Source organism: Phragmites australis, chromosome 16 (assembly GCF_958298935.1).
Source record: "Phragmites australis chromosome 16, lpPhrAust1.1, whole genome shotgun sequence".
Lineage (NCBI taxonomy): Eukaryota > Viridiplantae > Streptophyta > Magnoliopsida > Poales > Poaceae > Phragmites > Phragmites australis.
This window is the reverse complement of record NC_084936.1, coordinates 16,078,781-16,095,593: the sequence shown is the minus strand read 5'-3', so window position 1 is coordinate 16,095,593 and position 16,813 is coordinate 16,078,781. Positions and strand designations below refer to the sequence as shown.

General features: G+C 48.1%; 1 protein-coding gene across 1 annotated transcript; it reads right to left on the bottom strand.

The window, feature by feature from the left end:
* Positions 1-10,268: 10,268 nt before the first annotated feature.
* On the bottom strand, positions 10,269-16,408 carry LOC133895428 (phosphoenolpyruvate/phosphate translocator 2, chloroplastic-like). Its single transcript, XM_062335733.1, has 9 exons — positions 15,928-16,408; positions 14,614-14,736; positions 14,351-14,503; positions 14,173-14,258; positions 12,520-12,604; positions 12,262-12,381; positions 12,069-12,137; positions 10,683-10,812; positions 10,269-10,596 (listed from the first exon to the last, which is right to left on the bottom strand). The coding sequence occupies exons 1-9, from the start codon at positions 16,273-16,275 to the stop codon at positions 10,520-10,522; spliced, it is 1,191 nt and encodes a 396-aa protein (XP_062191717.1). The 5' UTR covers positions 16,276-16,408; the 3' UTR covers positions 10,269-10,519.
* Positions 16,409-16,813: the final 405 nt, after the last annotated feature.

Genomic DNA, 16,813 nt, shown 5'->3' with positions numbered 1-16,813 from the left:
AGTCGATGTCGTCGCGCCTCTGCTGCTCCTGCTTGCCTTCAGAATAGGCATGCACCCGAGGGGAGCCTAGGGTGAGCTCGGAGGGGAGAACCGCCTCAGCGCCGTACACGAGGAAGAATGGAGTCTCCCCGGTGGCGTGGCTTGGCGTGGTCTAATTAGCCCATAGCATGGCGGGCAGCTCGTCCACCCATCCCTTCCCGTGCTTTGCGAGCACGTCATAGGTCCGAGTTTTGAGGCCCTTCAGTATCTCCGCATTGGCGTGCTCAACTTGCCCGTTACTCCGAGGATGAGCGACTGAGGCGAAGCAGAGCTTGATGCCGAGGTCTTCGCAGTAGTCCCCGAACAAGGCACTCGTGAACTGGGTGCCGTTGTCGGTGATGATCCAGTTCGGGACACCAAAGCGACTGGTGATGCCACGGATAAACTGGAGCACCGTGTTCTTGGTCACCTTGATGACTGGGACTGCCTCCGGCCACTTGGTGAACTTGTCGATGGCGACGTAGAGGTACTCATAGCCCCCGATTGCTCGGGGGAATGGACCCAGAATGTCCAACCCCCAGACCGCAAAAGGCCATGACAGAGGGATGGTGTGAAGAGCCTGAGCTGGCTGGTGAATCTGCTTTGCATGGAACTGGCATGCTCTGCAGCGCCGAACCAGCTCGGAAGCATCCTGGAGGGCTGTAGGCCAGTAGAAACCTTGCCGGAAGGCCTTTCCGACCAGCATGCGGAACGATGAATGGCCACCGCACTCGCCCTCGTGGATCTCAGCGAGGAGCTCGCCGCCTTCTGCCCGGGAGATGCATTTCAGGAGCATACCGCCTGCGCTACGCCGGTAGAGATCCCCATCTACTATGGCATAGCGTTTGGACTGCCGAGCAACTCTTTCGGCAGACGCCTCATCCCCGGGAAGAAACTTTTCCTTCAAGTACCCTCGGATGTCGTCCATCCACGAGGCATCTTGAGAACATTCAGCAAGTGCAGCGCACTCGCCGGACGGCGGCACCCTGACGGGGCTTCCCACTGAGGGCGCCGTCGGGGTCCCCTGAATTAAGTTTGAGGTTTCCCCTTCGTCCTGTTCGGCAGGCAGGACGGAAGGCCATGTGAGTCTTTCTTCAAAGACTCCGGCAGGGACGCACGCACGGGAAGAGGCCAGGCGGGAGAGCTCATTGGCCAGAGTGTTGTCGTGGCGAGGGATGTACCGCAACTCCAGGCCATCGAAGCGCCTCTCCAGCTTCCTGACTGCTGCCACATACGCCGCCATTTGAGGATCCGTGCACTGGTACTCTTTGGATACCTGGTTGATCACCAGCTGGGAGTCTCCCTTGACCAGGAGGCGACAAATCCCGAGGCTCACCGCGGCTCGGAGGCTAGCGACGAGACCTTCATATTCCGCCATGTTGTTGGATGCGCGGAACTGCAGCTGCACAACGTACCGGAGTTCTTCACCCGTTGGGGAGGTGAGAACCACTTCGGCCCCCGCGCCTTTCAGCGAGAGGGAACCGTCGAAGTGCATGATCCAGTACTCGGGCGCATTGTGCCCGGGATATGCAGAAGTCTCTTCTGGGACGACCTCGGGAACAGGTGTCCACTCCGCCACGAAGTCAGAGAGCGCCTGGCTTTTGATCGCCTAGCGACTGACAAAGTGTAGGTCGAATTCCGCCAGCTCCACCGCCCACTTGACAACACGTCCGGTGCCTTCTCGGTTCCGGAGGATGGGTCCAAGTGGATACGTGGTAACCACCGAGACCTTGTGCGCTTGAAAGTAGTGGCGCAGCTTCCGAGAAGCGATGAGCACGGCGTAGAGCAGCTTCTGAGCCTGAGGGTACCTTGTTTTGGCCTCCCGGAGGACTTCACTGACGAAGTACACTGGTCATTATACCCGGCGGGCCCGGACGGCGCCGTCACCCGAGGGGCGGTCGCAGCCCCAAGGCTCGGTGGCGTGGTCGGGGCTGACCGGGTGCTCGGGCTCTACTCCCTGGTCGGGAGGAGCCGAGTGCTCGGGCTCGACCCCCTGCCTGGGGGGAGCCAAGAGCTCGGGCTCGACCCCCTGCTCGGGGGGAGCCACGAGGGTGGGTGAGTGCCCAGGGGCGGCCGGGAGCTGGGACCCAGCACCTGGTCCCGCGCACTCGTCGCGCTCCACCACCAGCACCATGCTTACGACCTGAGGAGTGGCTGATACGTAAAGTAGCAGGGGCTCGCCTTTGGAGGGAGCCACCAGCACGGGTGGTGAGGTGAGGTACTTCTTCAAATCGCGGAAGGCCTGCTCGGCCTCCGACGTCCAGTCAAAACGACTGGTCTTCTTCAGAAGCTTGAAGAGGGGGAGCCCCCGCTCCCCAAGTTTGGAGATGAAGCGCCCGAGGGCCGCCATGCAACCGGCGAGACGCTGGACCTCCTTGAGTCGAGCCGGGGGTCGCATCTGCTCGATGGCCCGGATCTTCTCTGGATTGGCCTCGATCCCTCGGCTGGAAACCAAGAAACCGAGGAGCTTGCCCGTGGGTACCCCGAAGATACACTTCTCGAGGTTGAGCTTTAGGCAGGTAGTGCGGAGACTGTTGAGAGTCTCAGCAAGGTCATCGAGCAGGGTGGCGCGGTCTCGGGACTTGACCACGATATCGTCGATGTAGACCTCGATGTTGCGGCCAACCTGCAAATCAAGGGTGATACGAATAGCGCGCTGGAAAGAAGACCCAGCATTGCGCAAACCAAAAGGCATTGACATATAACAATAAGTCCCCACCGGGGTGGTAAAAGCCGTTTTTTCTTCATCCTCTACCGCCATGCGAATCTGGTGATACCCAGAGTTTGCATCTAAAAAACACAAAAGATCACATCCCGCGGTTGCATCTACAATTTGATTTATGCGGGGGTAAGGGAAAAGGATCCTTAGGGCAAGCCTTATTTAGGTCGGTGTAGTCCACACACATGCGGAGCTTGCCGTTGGCCTTCGGGACGATAACTGGATTCGCCAGCCATTCGGGGTGGAGGACTTCTCGGATAAATCCGGCGTCGAGGAGCTTGCTGACCTGCTCCCGGATGAACTCCTGGCACTCGGGCGCCTGGCGCCGGACTTTTTGCTTCACCGGGCGTGCGTCCGGGCGCACAGCCAAGTGGTGCTCAATCACCTCCCTAGGGATCCCGGGCATGTCGGACGGTTGCCAGGCAAACACGTCGGCGTTAGCCCGGAGGAAGGTGACGAGCGCGCTTTCCTATTTGCCGTCCAGGTCGCCACCGATGCGAACGACCTGGGAGGCGCCTTCACCCACCACGACCTCCTTCGTAGGAACAGAGGCGTCGGCGGCGAGTCGGGGTTTGGATGAAGAGGGTCCCGGGGCCCCTGTGCAGCCTTCGACCTCGGCCTGGGCTGAGACCAAAGCCATGTACAACTGCTCGGCGCAGGAAACGGCACCGCCGGAGTCTGCAGTCACGGAGATGGGGCCTGCTGGGCCCGGCATCTTGACCGTGAGATACGCGTAGTGCGCAGCCACCATGAATTTAGCGAGTGCCGGACGTCCGAGGATGGCGTTGTAGGGGAGGGGGAGCTCCGCGACGTCGAAAAGGACGTTTTCCGTGCGGAAGTTGTCCCGACTCCCGAAGGTTACGGGTAGCTCGACCTGCCCGAGGGGCAGGGAGTGCCTGGGTGTCACTCCGCAGAACGGAAGCGACGGCTTTAGGCGCCTGGAGGACACCTGCAGCTTTTCGAATGCCTCCTTGGAGAGGAGGTTGAGGCCTGCACCCCCATCGATCAGCACCCTGCCGACCTTGACATTGCAGATGGTGGGGGACACTACCAAAGGCAGTCGCCCCATGCCTGCAGTACTGGAGGGGTGGTCGGCTATACTGAACGTGATCAGAGCGTCCGACCACCTCAGGGGCCTGGCGGCCTCTTCGCTCGGGGTTGCCGAGCATACCTCGCGCCGCATGGTCTTGATGCCACGCCGCGAGGAAGGCGTGTAAGCGCCTCCGTCGATGAAGGCGACGGTATGCTCGGGTTCCTGGAAGCCGAGCTCGGCGTTGCCGGGGGCGGCCTCAGCGTCGCCTCCCTCGCGGGACTCGTCGCGCTCCCGCTGGCGCTGCTCGACAAGGCCTTTGACCGTACGACACTCCGTGAGATCGTGCCATCTGGTCTGGTGGATGGGGCACCATTTACCTGGCTCAGGCCCCGCGGGAGCGGGGGCCCTCGCTGGAGCAGGAGCCCAGGCGGGAGCCGGGGCTCTTGCGGGAGCTGGTGCCCTTGTATGTGTCAGGGCCCTCGCGGGAGCTGGGACCTGAAGAGGGGCCCTGGCCGGGGCCCTCACGGGCGCGGGCCGTCTGTCGACGGCCGCCTGGCGTTCTTGCCGGCGGTCGGGCTCTTGGGCCGGCCTATGGGTGCGGCCCTAGGCCGGTTCGACAGGAGCGGCCTCGTGCTTTCTTCTCTTTTTCTTTTCCCGCCTGTCAGAGCGGAAAGAACTTGGCTGGTCGGCGGCGGGGCGTGGAGCATGCCACGCCGGGGCCTCCGCCGCCTTGGCGCACTTGTCGGCCAATGCGAAGAGCTCCGCAGTGGTCTCGATTTCGTGCGTACCTAGCTTTTCAAGCATCCGCTCGTCGCGGACGCCCTGCCGGAAGGCGACGATGACAGCGTGGGGGGCTATCCGTGGGATGGTGTTGCGGACCTAGCTGAAGCGCTGAATAAAGCACCGCAGCGTCTCCCCCTCCTGTTGCTTGACGGCGTGGAGGTCGCACTCCAAGCCGGGGCGCGTGAACGTGCCCTGAAAATTAACCACAAACTGGTGGCAGAGGTCATCCCAGGAGCTAATAGATCCTGAGGGTAAGTTCATGAGCCAAGAACGGGCGGAGCCCCTCAAGGAAACATGGAAATAATTTGCCATCACCTTTTCACTGCCTCCGGCCGCCTGGACGGCCAGCTGTCGGAGGATTAACTCCTGTCACAGGGATCCCGAGAGACCCCTTTTTAGTGATTCAGCCGGGGGGATGATCCTGAATAAGTTCGTCGGAGAAATGAATGAGAGTAAATGCAACGGCCGGTGGTGCTCGGGGTGATGATCTAGTGCAAAGAGAAGTAAATGCACCGAAATTTAGACAGGTTCGGGCCGCACGGAGGCGTAATACCCTACTCCTGTATAGATGTAATGACTGTCCTGAGAAAGTCCCTTAAGGATGTTGCTGGTTACAAGAGTATTTGTCTAACTAAGAGCTTGGGGCTCCTTGTTCTTGGGCAGGGACTATGCTTTGAGTTGGTCTATGGTTCGATTCTTGGTGCTTCTGTGTTCGATGCTTGCGGTCTCTTGCTCGATTGCTTGTTCGCTCGTTGGGTTGTTGGGTGGTTTGTTGGATGTATCCTTCTCTTCTGTGCTGCCGGCTCTTTTAAGCACTCGCCGGCTGCGACATGCCCCGAACGGGAAAGAGGGGGCACTAGTTCTAAGACGCCACGACTAGAAAAGGCGTCATCATTTCTTCTGGGTGAAGTGACCGGGGGATGGAAAACGCGACGCACGCCCGGTCACTTGTCACCATAAACGCCCTGGCAACGAGCGCCGTAGAGAGGGCCCACCGGGCAGCCGCAGAGCAACCCGGCGTGCCCGCCCTATCTTGTTCCTCTGCCACAGCAGGGCGGCAGACGGAACGCCTTGATCCTGGCGATGTTATCCCGAGACACACCGGATGATACGGGACGGGACCCGTGCAATTAATGGCCCCACGCCTCTCTGCCAAAACATGGCAGGAACTGACACTGAGACGGGAGCAGTTGGGGATGTCAGGCCACGCACGCTCATTGAATGCGGCATCGGACCCTGACGGATTGACACCCCATCGGCGGGTGCCTCGGGGGTCTTTCTGAGTCGTCGGGGCACCGAGTGCTCGGGGGTACTGTTCACCTCCCCGAGCACTCTCTCCCGAGAATGCCTATCCTTGCCCTCGGGGTACCGGGTGCTCGGGGGTACTGTTCACCTCCCCAAGCACTCTTGCACGAACCTTCGGGGAACCGAGTGCTCGGGGGCTGCCACATGCAACCCCGAGCACTCTCTCCCGAGCACTTTTGCATAGATCTTTCGGGGAACGGAGAGCTCGGGGGCTTCCACGTGCAGCCTCGAGCACTCCCTCCCGAGCACTTTCACACTGACCCTCGGGGAACCGAGCGCTCGGGGGCTGCCGCACGCAGTCCCCGAGCACTCTCTCCCGGAATTTAGCTCTTTTGATCGTCGGGGGACTAGGGTGCTCGGGGGTGACCGAGCACTTCCCCGAGCACTTTCTTCCCGGAACTTAGACTTTACGGATCATTGGGGAACTGGGATGCTCGGGGACCAGTGACTGTGGCCCCGAGCACCTTCTCCCGGGACTTGAACTTTCCTCACCCCGCAGGAGGGACCTCGCGGGATGGCGATACGTGGCGGATGGCCGGCCTGGCCTCGGGACTCAGGGACCCCCGGTTCCTGATACACCGACAGGTACACTACACAGACTCGCACACGTCTTCTTCATGTCGTGGACCCCCACATCGTCCCTCTGCTAGCATTGTTGCTCTGTACCCAGGACATGCAGGAGTGGCGCTACACCTTGTGGTATGTGAAATGTTCAAATTCTTACAACTTTTTACATTCACATTACTACTAGTGCTAATGATTACTCATCTACCGCAGTTCGACGTCGCGAGAGAGATTCACGAGGAGGCAATGAGTTCAACTACGAGACTGCGCGAGCAAGGCACATGTCATATGGCGATTGAAGATATCATTGAAACGTTCTCCCGTTTTTCTGCCAAGGCCCGACGTATCGTAGAGTGAACATCGTGCGGCAGCCCGACGTTGTTGTACGCGAGCTGTCGGTCGTGCGTTCCACGCAGAGGCCCCCATGACCTTCCTTCGCCTTCGGCCACCAGCAATATGCTAGTCCTCAATCTTCGCTCCCTGATCAGATAATTTTTTTACTCTAAGAATTTTTTATTTAGTCTGAGAAATTTTTATTTTGTTGAAAATTATGTCATATTATAGATATGTCAAATGCTATAAGTCTTAGAGTAAAATAAATATTTTGTACGTAATTTTTTGTTTGTAATATTATTGTACATTTACGTAATCTTAGCAATATATTGTTTTAGATCTATGTAAGATTAATTAACTTGCTATTTTATTCAATACAATTATTTTAGGCCATAATTATGTTAAACGCTAGAAATCTTAGAGTTTTCTTTTCAAATTGTCAAATCCATAACAGTCCATATTGTGTCGATTTGAGTAATTGTGCAGACAGGAGGCTCTGGATGGGCCGCCCCCTAGTTCACAGGAGGCTCTGGATGGGCTGCCCCTCAATTCATAGGAGGCTCTGTATTAGCCGCCCCCCAGTTCACATGAGGCCCTAGATGTACCGGGCATGGCTACGATACTCCTCAGCCTTCACAACTCTCCATGTAGGAGGCTCTGGTTTTGCCACGCCTGTGTGTATTCCTACGCCAGGTATGTCACGACTCATTATTCCATAATATTTGATTTATTACGCATTCTCCGCCAATACTCACTTATTTCTGCACGAGATAAATGCAGGTTTTATCCGCATCGATATAACCACACAGATTTTTGGGGGTATGTCGCACTCAAGCGGGAACCCATTCTTTGACTATGTAGGGGCCTCAAAAGTGCTGGGCTCATCACAGTTGTACGGTGCACCTCTTCCCACTCAGACTACGCGGAAGGAAGCAGAAGGTAGCTATGGTCCCTAGTTGCCCAGACATGAGCGTCACACGCCTGATTGGTACACACCTTCCGCCTACGAGCATTCTCGGGAGGAGGTGGAGGCTGATGTTCCAGCGTCAGCACGTAGGCGAAAGCGTGCCAGAGGCAGGGCCTAGGGAAGGGGTCAAGAGTAGTCTGTGTTGCTTTTATGCTTAATAAATGTTATTTGTTCAGCTTTCCATTTCATTAGTTCAGACTGCTAGTTTATGAAGTAATTTAGTTACTATGATGTTACTATCTTATAATGCTACTATCTTATTTTGCTATCTTATTCTACTATGTTACTATGGTGGAAACACCCGATGGGAATATCTGGATGAGAAACCTTCATCTTCTTCACCAACCCAGTAGATATTTTCTTGTACCCAGTAATCTTCTTTCCATAAGCCATGCTTCGTTTAACGATGGAGTACTGCATTCCATTGTATCTTGTCGAAGATTGTGTACTAGTTGGGTACAAGTCGGTGCATATTGTCTTACGTACTGTAGTCACATACACGTAATAAATGCTTATGATGACCCTTATATGTGATGTATTTTACTTTCTACAATAAAATGGCCGGAATTTATCATTCTACCAATACGTTTTTCTAAGCTCAATGATTTCATTGGATTCCCTGCCTTACATGCAGAGACAATAATAACTACTTGCTGAACTTTTGCAGAACGAAATAACCACACTAAGCAACAACTTTCACAACCCATTGATCATAAATAACCCAATTCTCATCAATGGATAGATCACTCCTTCCTCAGCTCTCTCAATTGCAATGTCTTCCTCGGCTCCATCAAGCCCACCCAAAAAATATTGGGGGATTTTTATCCCCAGGGGGTTGAACTGCCGATGTACTTCTGTGGCGACTCTTGTAAGCTTTGCGAGTCTCAGGACATATCCTATATATATGGCCTACACTTATTCATGTGTGCCAACTACTAGTACAACAAGTCTCTACATGGACTGTATGAGTACTCACCGGTATAACGACATAAATCACTCATGTAACACTTTCCATATGATTTCATATATTATCTTACTAATCTCCCCCTCTTATTTCATTTGTCCGATCTCCTCCACCTACCCGTGACTTTATGGAATGGCTCGATATGGAGCAAATATTCTAGATGCACTCGGTAGAGAGCATCTATTGTAACCTGATATATTTTCTTTCCCTAAGGCATATTAGGTTTAGCAGTAGCATAATATTAGTTTACTCTTTAGGCGTACCATACATACCAATGTTTGTTGTCGTTAGCTCTTTATGGTTAGAGTCAATTCACGCTACAACAAAAAACCCCATGTCACATATAATATTCATTAGCGTATATAACATCCGTACCGGATTATATACTACTTATGCTTTACAACTACTATTGTAGCCTCTCATATAATTTTTATAAGCTACGTCCCATTGTCAGACAAGCGATTCTACGATTTATTTTACATCTTTCTATTTCGTATAAGAAATAAGTTCAATCGTAAAATAAAAAAGTAATATAATATTTTGTCGACAGAAGAAAAAATTTCAACCATTCCAACGTAGGAGATGGGGTACACGTTGAGCTCACGGGGATTTTTTGTTTAACTTTTTGACGAAAATAAGTTTTCCGTCAATGGTTTGGCAAAAATTAATTTTTCATGTACTTTTTTACGACAATTAATTTTCATCCAATGATTTGGCAAAAATAGCCTCGAAGCTGACATCAGGGACCCTAAACTGCCACCTGGGACACGTCACCTATTTTCGCTATACATTAGGGTGAAAACTTGTTTACGGCAAACTGTTGGATTAATAGTATTATTTTTGAAATTTCTTTATTTTTGGTATTATTTCTGTAATATCCGTAAAAAAAAGTAATATTAAAAAAATCCTCAACTGGACTTGCACATATACATATTTCAATATGCTACTTTCAATCTGTATTTAATTTCACAAAATGCAATTTAAAGATCTATAATTGATGTATATTTATTAGAACTATTACTGTTAAAAGTCACTGACTTCATGTTCCAAATAAATTATGACACACCACTATTAAAACCATTTTATTCCTACTGAAATTACACAGTTTAAGCAAATGTCGATCATAAAAAACTAATTCAATGCACAAACAACCTACACCTAGCTGTTTAGTACTAGCCAAGTGTTTGTATATTATAACAAAAATAAAAATATTAAACATGATAAATACAAACTTAAGTTATAAAAATGTAGATGAGTTGTGAGAATATCTGAACAAATACATCAAGAAAGCCGGAGGACAAAGATGGATGACAATAGTAGATAAATTATTTGGATGACAATAGTAGATAAATTATTTGAATTTAAAAAGGTTTTATTATACAGGAGAAGAGTAGGATAAAAAAGTGATACAGGAAAACAGCAGAGGTTAAGGAAAACATGAATGTCTAGTTTGTAACATCGTACATCTACTGGCACCCACAAGCTAGAGACCTTACAGTGCAATTTACTCTATATTCTGTATGTGATAACTGCCCTCGATATAGTTGGTATTTTTGTTGATCACCGCAATTCAATACAAGGATTAGCAATAAAACAACCTTTATTGACACACCAGCAACCATACAAATGGGAACTTAGATGCTGCTCATGTACTTCTCACATAAAAATTTCAAAACTTGCCTTGATGAAACAGTTAGACCACAAATAACCCTAACACTGGTTTTGTATTGCTTCAAGAAAAACAGTTCTACACTAAAAGCAAATAACTCCAAGGCGTGCTTACATAATTCGGCTCAGTAGACGCATAATAGAAATGGAAAACACGATCTCTATTTAAGCAGTCTTTGGCTTGGGCTTGAGTCTCTTCAGTTGTGAGTACAGAAAAACTCCAGCCAGTGCAATCGCAGTACCTACACACAAAGCAGGCAAGTGACAAGTTAACAGAAGAATGCAACCCATAAGAAACGGAGAGAAAAACTGGAAGTAGCAAACTTACCGATAGAGTTGATAGGAGAAACAGGTGTCCTGAAGAACATAACTGATGTTACAATGACCACAACACGCTTAACACAGTTGCCCACAGAATGAGTAACAGGGGACACCCTCGCGAGAATCATGTACGATACCTTCAACAAAATCCAGCAAGAGAAATAATCAGACACAGAAGAATCAACGAATTAGCCTTGCATCACACATGTTAGCTAAGCATGCATGCAAAGAAAGAATACATCAAATGTCCTGCATTCAGGATCATTGAATCATACAATCGTTCTTCCCCCCTAATTACAGGAGTTACTTTTACTAACACAGGTCACCATGAGTCTACGATCATGTCAAGGTTGTCTATACACCCTGCAGATACATGTGCCATGATAGTGTAGTGTCCCATTGTCACTTGCAGGGGAAATATGCTATTATACTAACTAAAATAACTCTACACTTATCGATCAATTGTATGCAAAACACTAGTAACACTAAAGCATTCATTAACATTGAAAATGTGAAGCAGCTTTGTGGTATTATCAATTAGAACTCAGAAATGATTCTTGAAAAAGAAAATGGAACTCAGAACTTTCTCTAACTCAAAATCGGCAGTCTCGTAAAATAGCTCCTGTTTGCAAAACACTAGTAACACTAAAGCATTCATTAACATTGAAAATGTGAAGCAGCTTTGTGGTATTATCAATTAGAACTCAGAAATGATTCTTGAAAAAGAAAATGGAACTCAGAACTTTCTCTAACTCAAAATCGGCAGTCTCGTAAAATAGCTCCTGTTTCGATTGCAGAAATGATTCTTGAAAAAGAAAATGGAACTCAGAACTCTCTAACTCGATATTGGCAGTCTCATAAAATAGCTCCTGTTTTGACTAGGGTGTTTCATTGAAAAACTTGGGATCTAGTCCAAATGAGAACAAAATACAAATCGTTGCAATGAAGATGCTACTCATGCAAATAACCCCTTTGGGTACCTCACAAGCATGCACAGTTAGCTGTGTACAACGAAATGAAGTGTCAAGAAACAATGATGCAAAATGCAAAACAAAATTAGTTCTGCCGATTTTATGAGAGCAATGAGGATAAAATTGGATTGAATGGCTACTATCAAACTTAACAGCTCCACCATTAGCAGTTTGGTTTCCGGAGACTGTAAATGCAGCAGAGTACGGGCTTAAGTCAGGAAAGACCAAGAAACAATTAGTTCGTCATGCCATTTGCAAGAACTACTGCAAGGTACATAAAAAAAACTCCTATGGGACTAGCAATATGAATGCCACTGAGCTTTGCATAAAACTGACACACCAAATAAATAACAAACTGCACTCTCCAACTCAAGATATGAATATACCATTGTAGTACATGGCAAAGTAACTTGATGACTAACCTGTTGGTATGCGTGGAAACAAAGTGCAGCAATCAGAGACCTTGTAAGTACCTGTTTTACATTCAGACCCTGCATTCACATGAAGGCAGACAGAATTTACATTGATGGTTATGGAAGCAATCTTTTCTCTGTAAGTATTTTTCTCTTTTGTGTGCTGACAGCAAACGATAAATTTGAACATTGTTACACTCACAGCAGATTGCAAAAATGTAGGAGTGATTTTGATGCCTTCTGTTAGGAAGGCTACAGGGGCCAATAGGAAAAATGACATCACTGTAATGATCGAGAAGAGATTAATGTTGTCCAGAGATTCCTGCTCAATGGGAAAAAATGAAGTGGATTAGGAATCAGAGAAAGCATTGCACAATGATGAAGATGACAAATAAAACAAGCTAATGCAAGTCCATAAATAAAACAATCTTTAAGATGCAAATCTACATATCTCAGTTACCTCTTTCTTAACCATAAGCTTCTTGCTCAGTACATTCCGAGACTGGAAGGTAACATTTGAAGCCATTGCACTCCAAAAACCGATCCTGTTGTCATCAAATTGCCACCAAGTAATAAATTAAATAGCTGAGCTCAGAGCTATTCAAGAGTAAGAATTTTGAAATAGCATGATGATGTTTACATTCTGGGTAGATAAGTTTTTAAACCAGCTAAGAGCTATCCTAACATTTTTCTTTTAGGCATAATAGTATACCACAATTAGTTTTTGAAAATAATGAAACTGCATTTGTACAGGTGACTAGATCATCAGGTACCCTAATTTTCAGCAACTAAAATTCTTCCATATCCAGATGGGCTCATTGAGTAATCGAGAATATAAAATGGGATACTGCAAAATTAACTTTGAGTGCAAACTTCCTAAATCCTCATGTCAGCTGTTGGATAAGTTTTGGATGAACAGAATTCAGAAGGATGCAAGAGTCATGTATGTGGACATGCTGCGAGTAACCCACCACAGATCAAGGAATAACATCAGTTGTCTGAACCATACTTTGTTGGGTTCATGGTATGCCACTTCACAAAAGTAATGTTTATTGGGGGTATACCTCTTCGGTTCCCGAGCCTGAGACATGGTTCAAAAATCCAGTAATTTGGGTACGATGACTCATAGTACTCATATTGGATATGATCTCACTCGAGCTACACGGATAACTTATTAACATCTAGTCACATGCGTGCAACACTAAATAGCCAGAGATCACAAAATAAAAGGAAAAACAAGGAATGTTGAAGAAAGTTAGACTCATGGCTGGCTCAAGCCGAACAAGCAGAGCATCAAGCCAAACACCTATTTATCATCCCATTGTTCCTGACTTCCCATCACATATTCTTCAATCTGATACGCCAATTGCCTTCTCATCCTCCCTCCATGCCCCCTCTACCTCTCCTAATGTTTTCCTGACCAGCTGATGCCTTCCCAGCTCATGCTGCACTGTCCGTCTGTCCCCATTCCCAACCACCAGGTGCAGCAACACTGCCATTCTCACCGACAGCATCCCATTTATGGTGGAGAAAAGCAAGTACAGGAGTCAGCAGCAGGTCACCGACATTTCTTCCTCACCCCTCCAGGTTTTACTTGCCATCAGGGCCACCAATTTGCTCAAACCAGAATGTGTTCACTAGAGACCTAAATCACACACCGCAAACCAGATCGTGCAAAACAAATTGACAGCATGCAGTGGTACCATACGAATTCGGTAACTATGAATCGGATCCCTCCTCTCATCCCTTTGAATTTGGTTCATCCAGCTCATCCAACGGCTCATGTGAAGAGTTAGCAAGTAATCACCCAAAAATGGCTTTGGATGAGGTACTTCCCCTTCTTATCAGTTGTAGATATTTTACTTCACATTTTTGCTAGATGATATGCCCTAATCTGAATATTGCATAGCTATAAATTGTATAAAAACTAAAATACTATTGTTAAATACATCAATAGCCCCATTCGAGTTCAAGTATATGGCCAAGAAATGAGATAAATGAGAAACAGAATAGCAGAAGAAGCTTAAAGGCAGAAAGCGTTAGACGCAAGCTCTGATCCTCTAAAGTTCAGTTTGCCAAAGCTTAGATTTGAACGATAGTGCATGTTACATACCAGTTAAAGGAAGCCTCAGTAAGAGATGCCAATGCCACACCACCAACAATTGGAAGAAGAGATAGTACAACCCAAACAGTAGGTAACTGCCACGCCATTCAGTTATTGTAAGTTAAACAAGTCTCTCAGATATTTAAATGTATTTTTGGTGTAACATTTGTACAGGAATAAAAATTACCTCGCCAAGGAAAATTGCCGATAGAAGAACTGAAAAGAAAGGTTCCATAGCCTTGATGGTATGCGTAAATGACACTGCAACCCTCCCAAGGCTCAAGTTTGTGAAAAGGTTGCCCATGGTATGGACCATAGCCAGAGGAAGGATGGCTACAAGCTTAAGAAAAAAAACAACATACGGTAAACAGATGCTCTATGTCAATTCTATATAAAATCACAAATCCAACTAAAAAACGTAAAGTTTGTCACAAAATGTTAAAACTCTACCTGTGGACCAGAAATCTTTGGTCGCTTAAGAATACCAGTGATCCACATGAACAAAGCAACCACAGTCCCAACAGCAAACTGAACTGTCGTAATGTTTATTGGGTATGGGAAAACCTTGAGGACCTGTCACATATTGTAGCAGCAAGAGGAAGTTGCAATTTATCTTCAGGCAAACTCAATATAAATCTATCATATTCTTTCAGGAAAAACAAGGGCTCTAAGCTAGCTCCTAATAATCACAAAATATGTACATTGAACATCAGTTCTGCATGCTCAACAAAACAAATCTGGGGAAGAGTGTTATCGAACATTGGAAACTTAGCAGCAAGATTCTCTATAAATGGCAGCAGTGGAGCCAGGGCAGAGTAAACTAGCAGAGTGAACGTGGAATGAAAAAGACACTCAGGGGAGTAACCAGTATTACTATTACCAAATGGTCGTTAGGCAGAATATTGGAACCAGACTATTGAACTTAAGCAAGGCTAATATAAAATTGATATATAAATTTGCATCTTGTTTTCAGATGAAGACAATAAGTATTTGGTTCTTAACAACGATGTGACATTTGAACTCCCGAAGAACTAAAGTTTTTGGAACCATTATTCCGGATCATCTTAGATCTCAAAATAAAATCGGATCATAATATTGCTCGACCTAAGTTTGAAGAACCAAAACTTAAAGTGTCCATCGATATTCCGAAGTTTTCAATTTTTCAAGTCATTTGCCGCATCTTCAACTAAAAATAGATCTGTTTGCCAGGAATTTCATGTAAAACATTTAGTATAGATAAAAATTCAACAAAGTGTAATCTTAGCAATCCAATCTAAAAAAACGAATATACCACAGCCGCATAGCTACCTTGCACGAAATAATAACCCCTACAGTAGCCTTAAACCATATTTAACTGCAGGAAACTTCAGCATACCAAGAGCAGAAAAGAAACTCTACTTCATCACTACAATTAACGGCACCTTTCCATGTATACACTTTTAGCAAAATAAGGCCCAAACGAGCAACACGATATCGCATCCATTTATACACTTTTAGCAACTAAATGCCACTTACAACAAACACTATCATCCTATCGAAAGAAACCCGAAATTCAATCTAAAACAATCAAAGTCATTCATTCTTGCTGAGCACACGGAAAGAGATTTAAAATTGCCAAACAAAAGAAACAGGAAAAAGGCAACCAAATGCTACCATCTCAGGCTCATCATTTCAAGCACCAGCAAATCGATCTGAAAATCCTCTCACCCAACACTAAAGAGTAAAAATCCCATCACCCACGCACGTGGAACCGCATCCGCTCACCTGCTTGTTGTAGATGTTGAAGTAGATGTTGAAGAGGTACCAGAGCCCGAAAAGCGCGCCGAGCTGCAGCGTCTTCACGAGCCCGCCTTCCTCCTCCGGCTTGGCGGGCGCTGCGTCCCCGGCCGCGCTGCACGCCACCTGGCGCAGGCGGACCCGGCTTTCCCGATCCGGCGACATCGGAAGCAGCCCAGGCCCGAAGGGGCGCGGTCTCACGGCGCCGCATCGGGTGGAAGCGGCGGAGGCGGAGGAGGAGACGCGGAGCAGGCGGGCCGGGAGGAGGGGCCGGCTAGGGTTTGGGCTCTGGAGCGGCCGGGTGGGGCATGGCCGGAAGGCCGCGGCGCTCTGCATCTCGAGGAGGATCTAGAAGGAGGAACGGGCCGCTTCCAGAACCTTCGCGGGGGAAGGGAGCTGGAGAGCGGTGGAGTGGTCGAGGTGGCGGCGGCGAGGAGCAGTGCGGGGGTTTGGTGAGATTTTAGCAGCGAGCGCGAGATGAGCTGGCAGGCTCCGGTTGTTGGGGATCTGGTTCACTGACGCGTGGGACCCCGAGGTGACGGTGTGGTCTCGGTTGGTGAGGAACGGGACGGGAATCGAATACAGAATGCGTCGATGACACGTGGCGTTGAACGGTGAGGCCGGTCCAGTCCAAGGACAACCCCGACGCGTTCGTGCTCCCGTGGAACCCATGAGAAGGTTTACAAATTTGTTTGGTGAAAGAAAATCGAGATTTGGTGGTTATCCAAAAATCGAAGTTATCATAATAATCGTTTAAAATTTGATAAAAAATTATACAAATTCAATTTGACAAATTTACAAATTGGTGTTAAAAATCAGTCGAATTGGACCGTCGGTTACCGAGCGAATTGGATCGGTAACTGAGCGGTTTCTA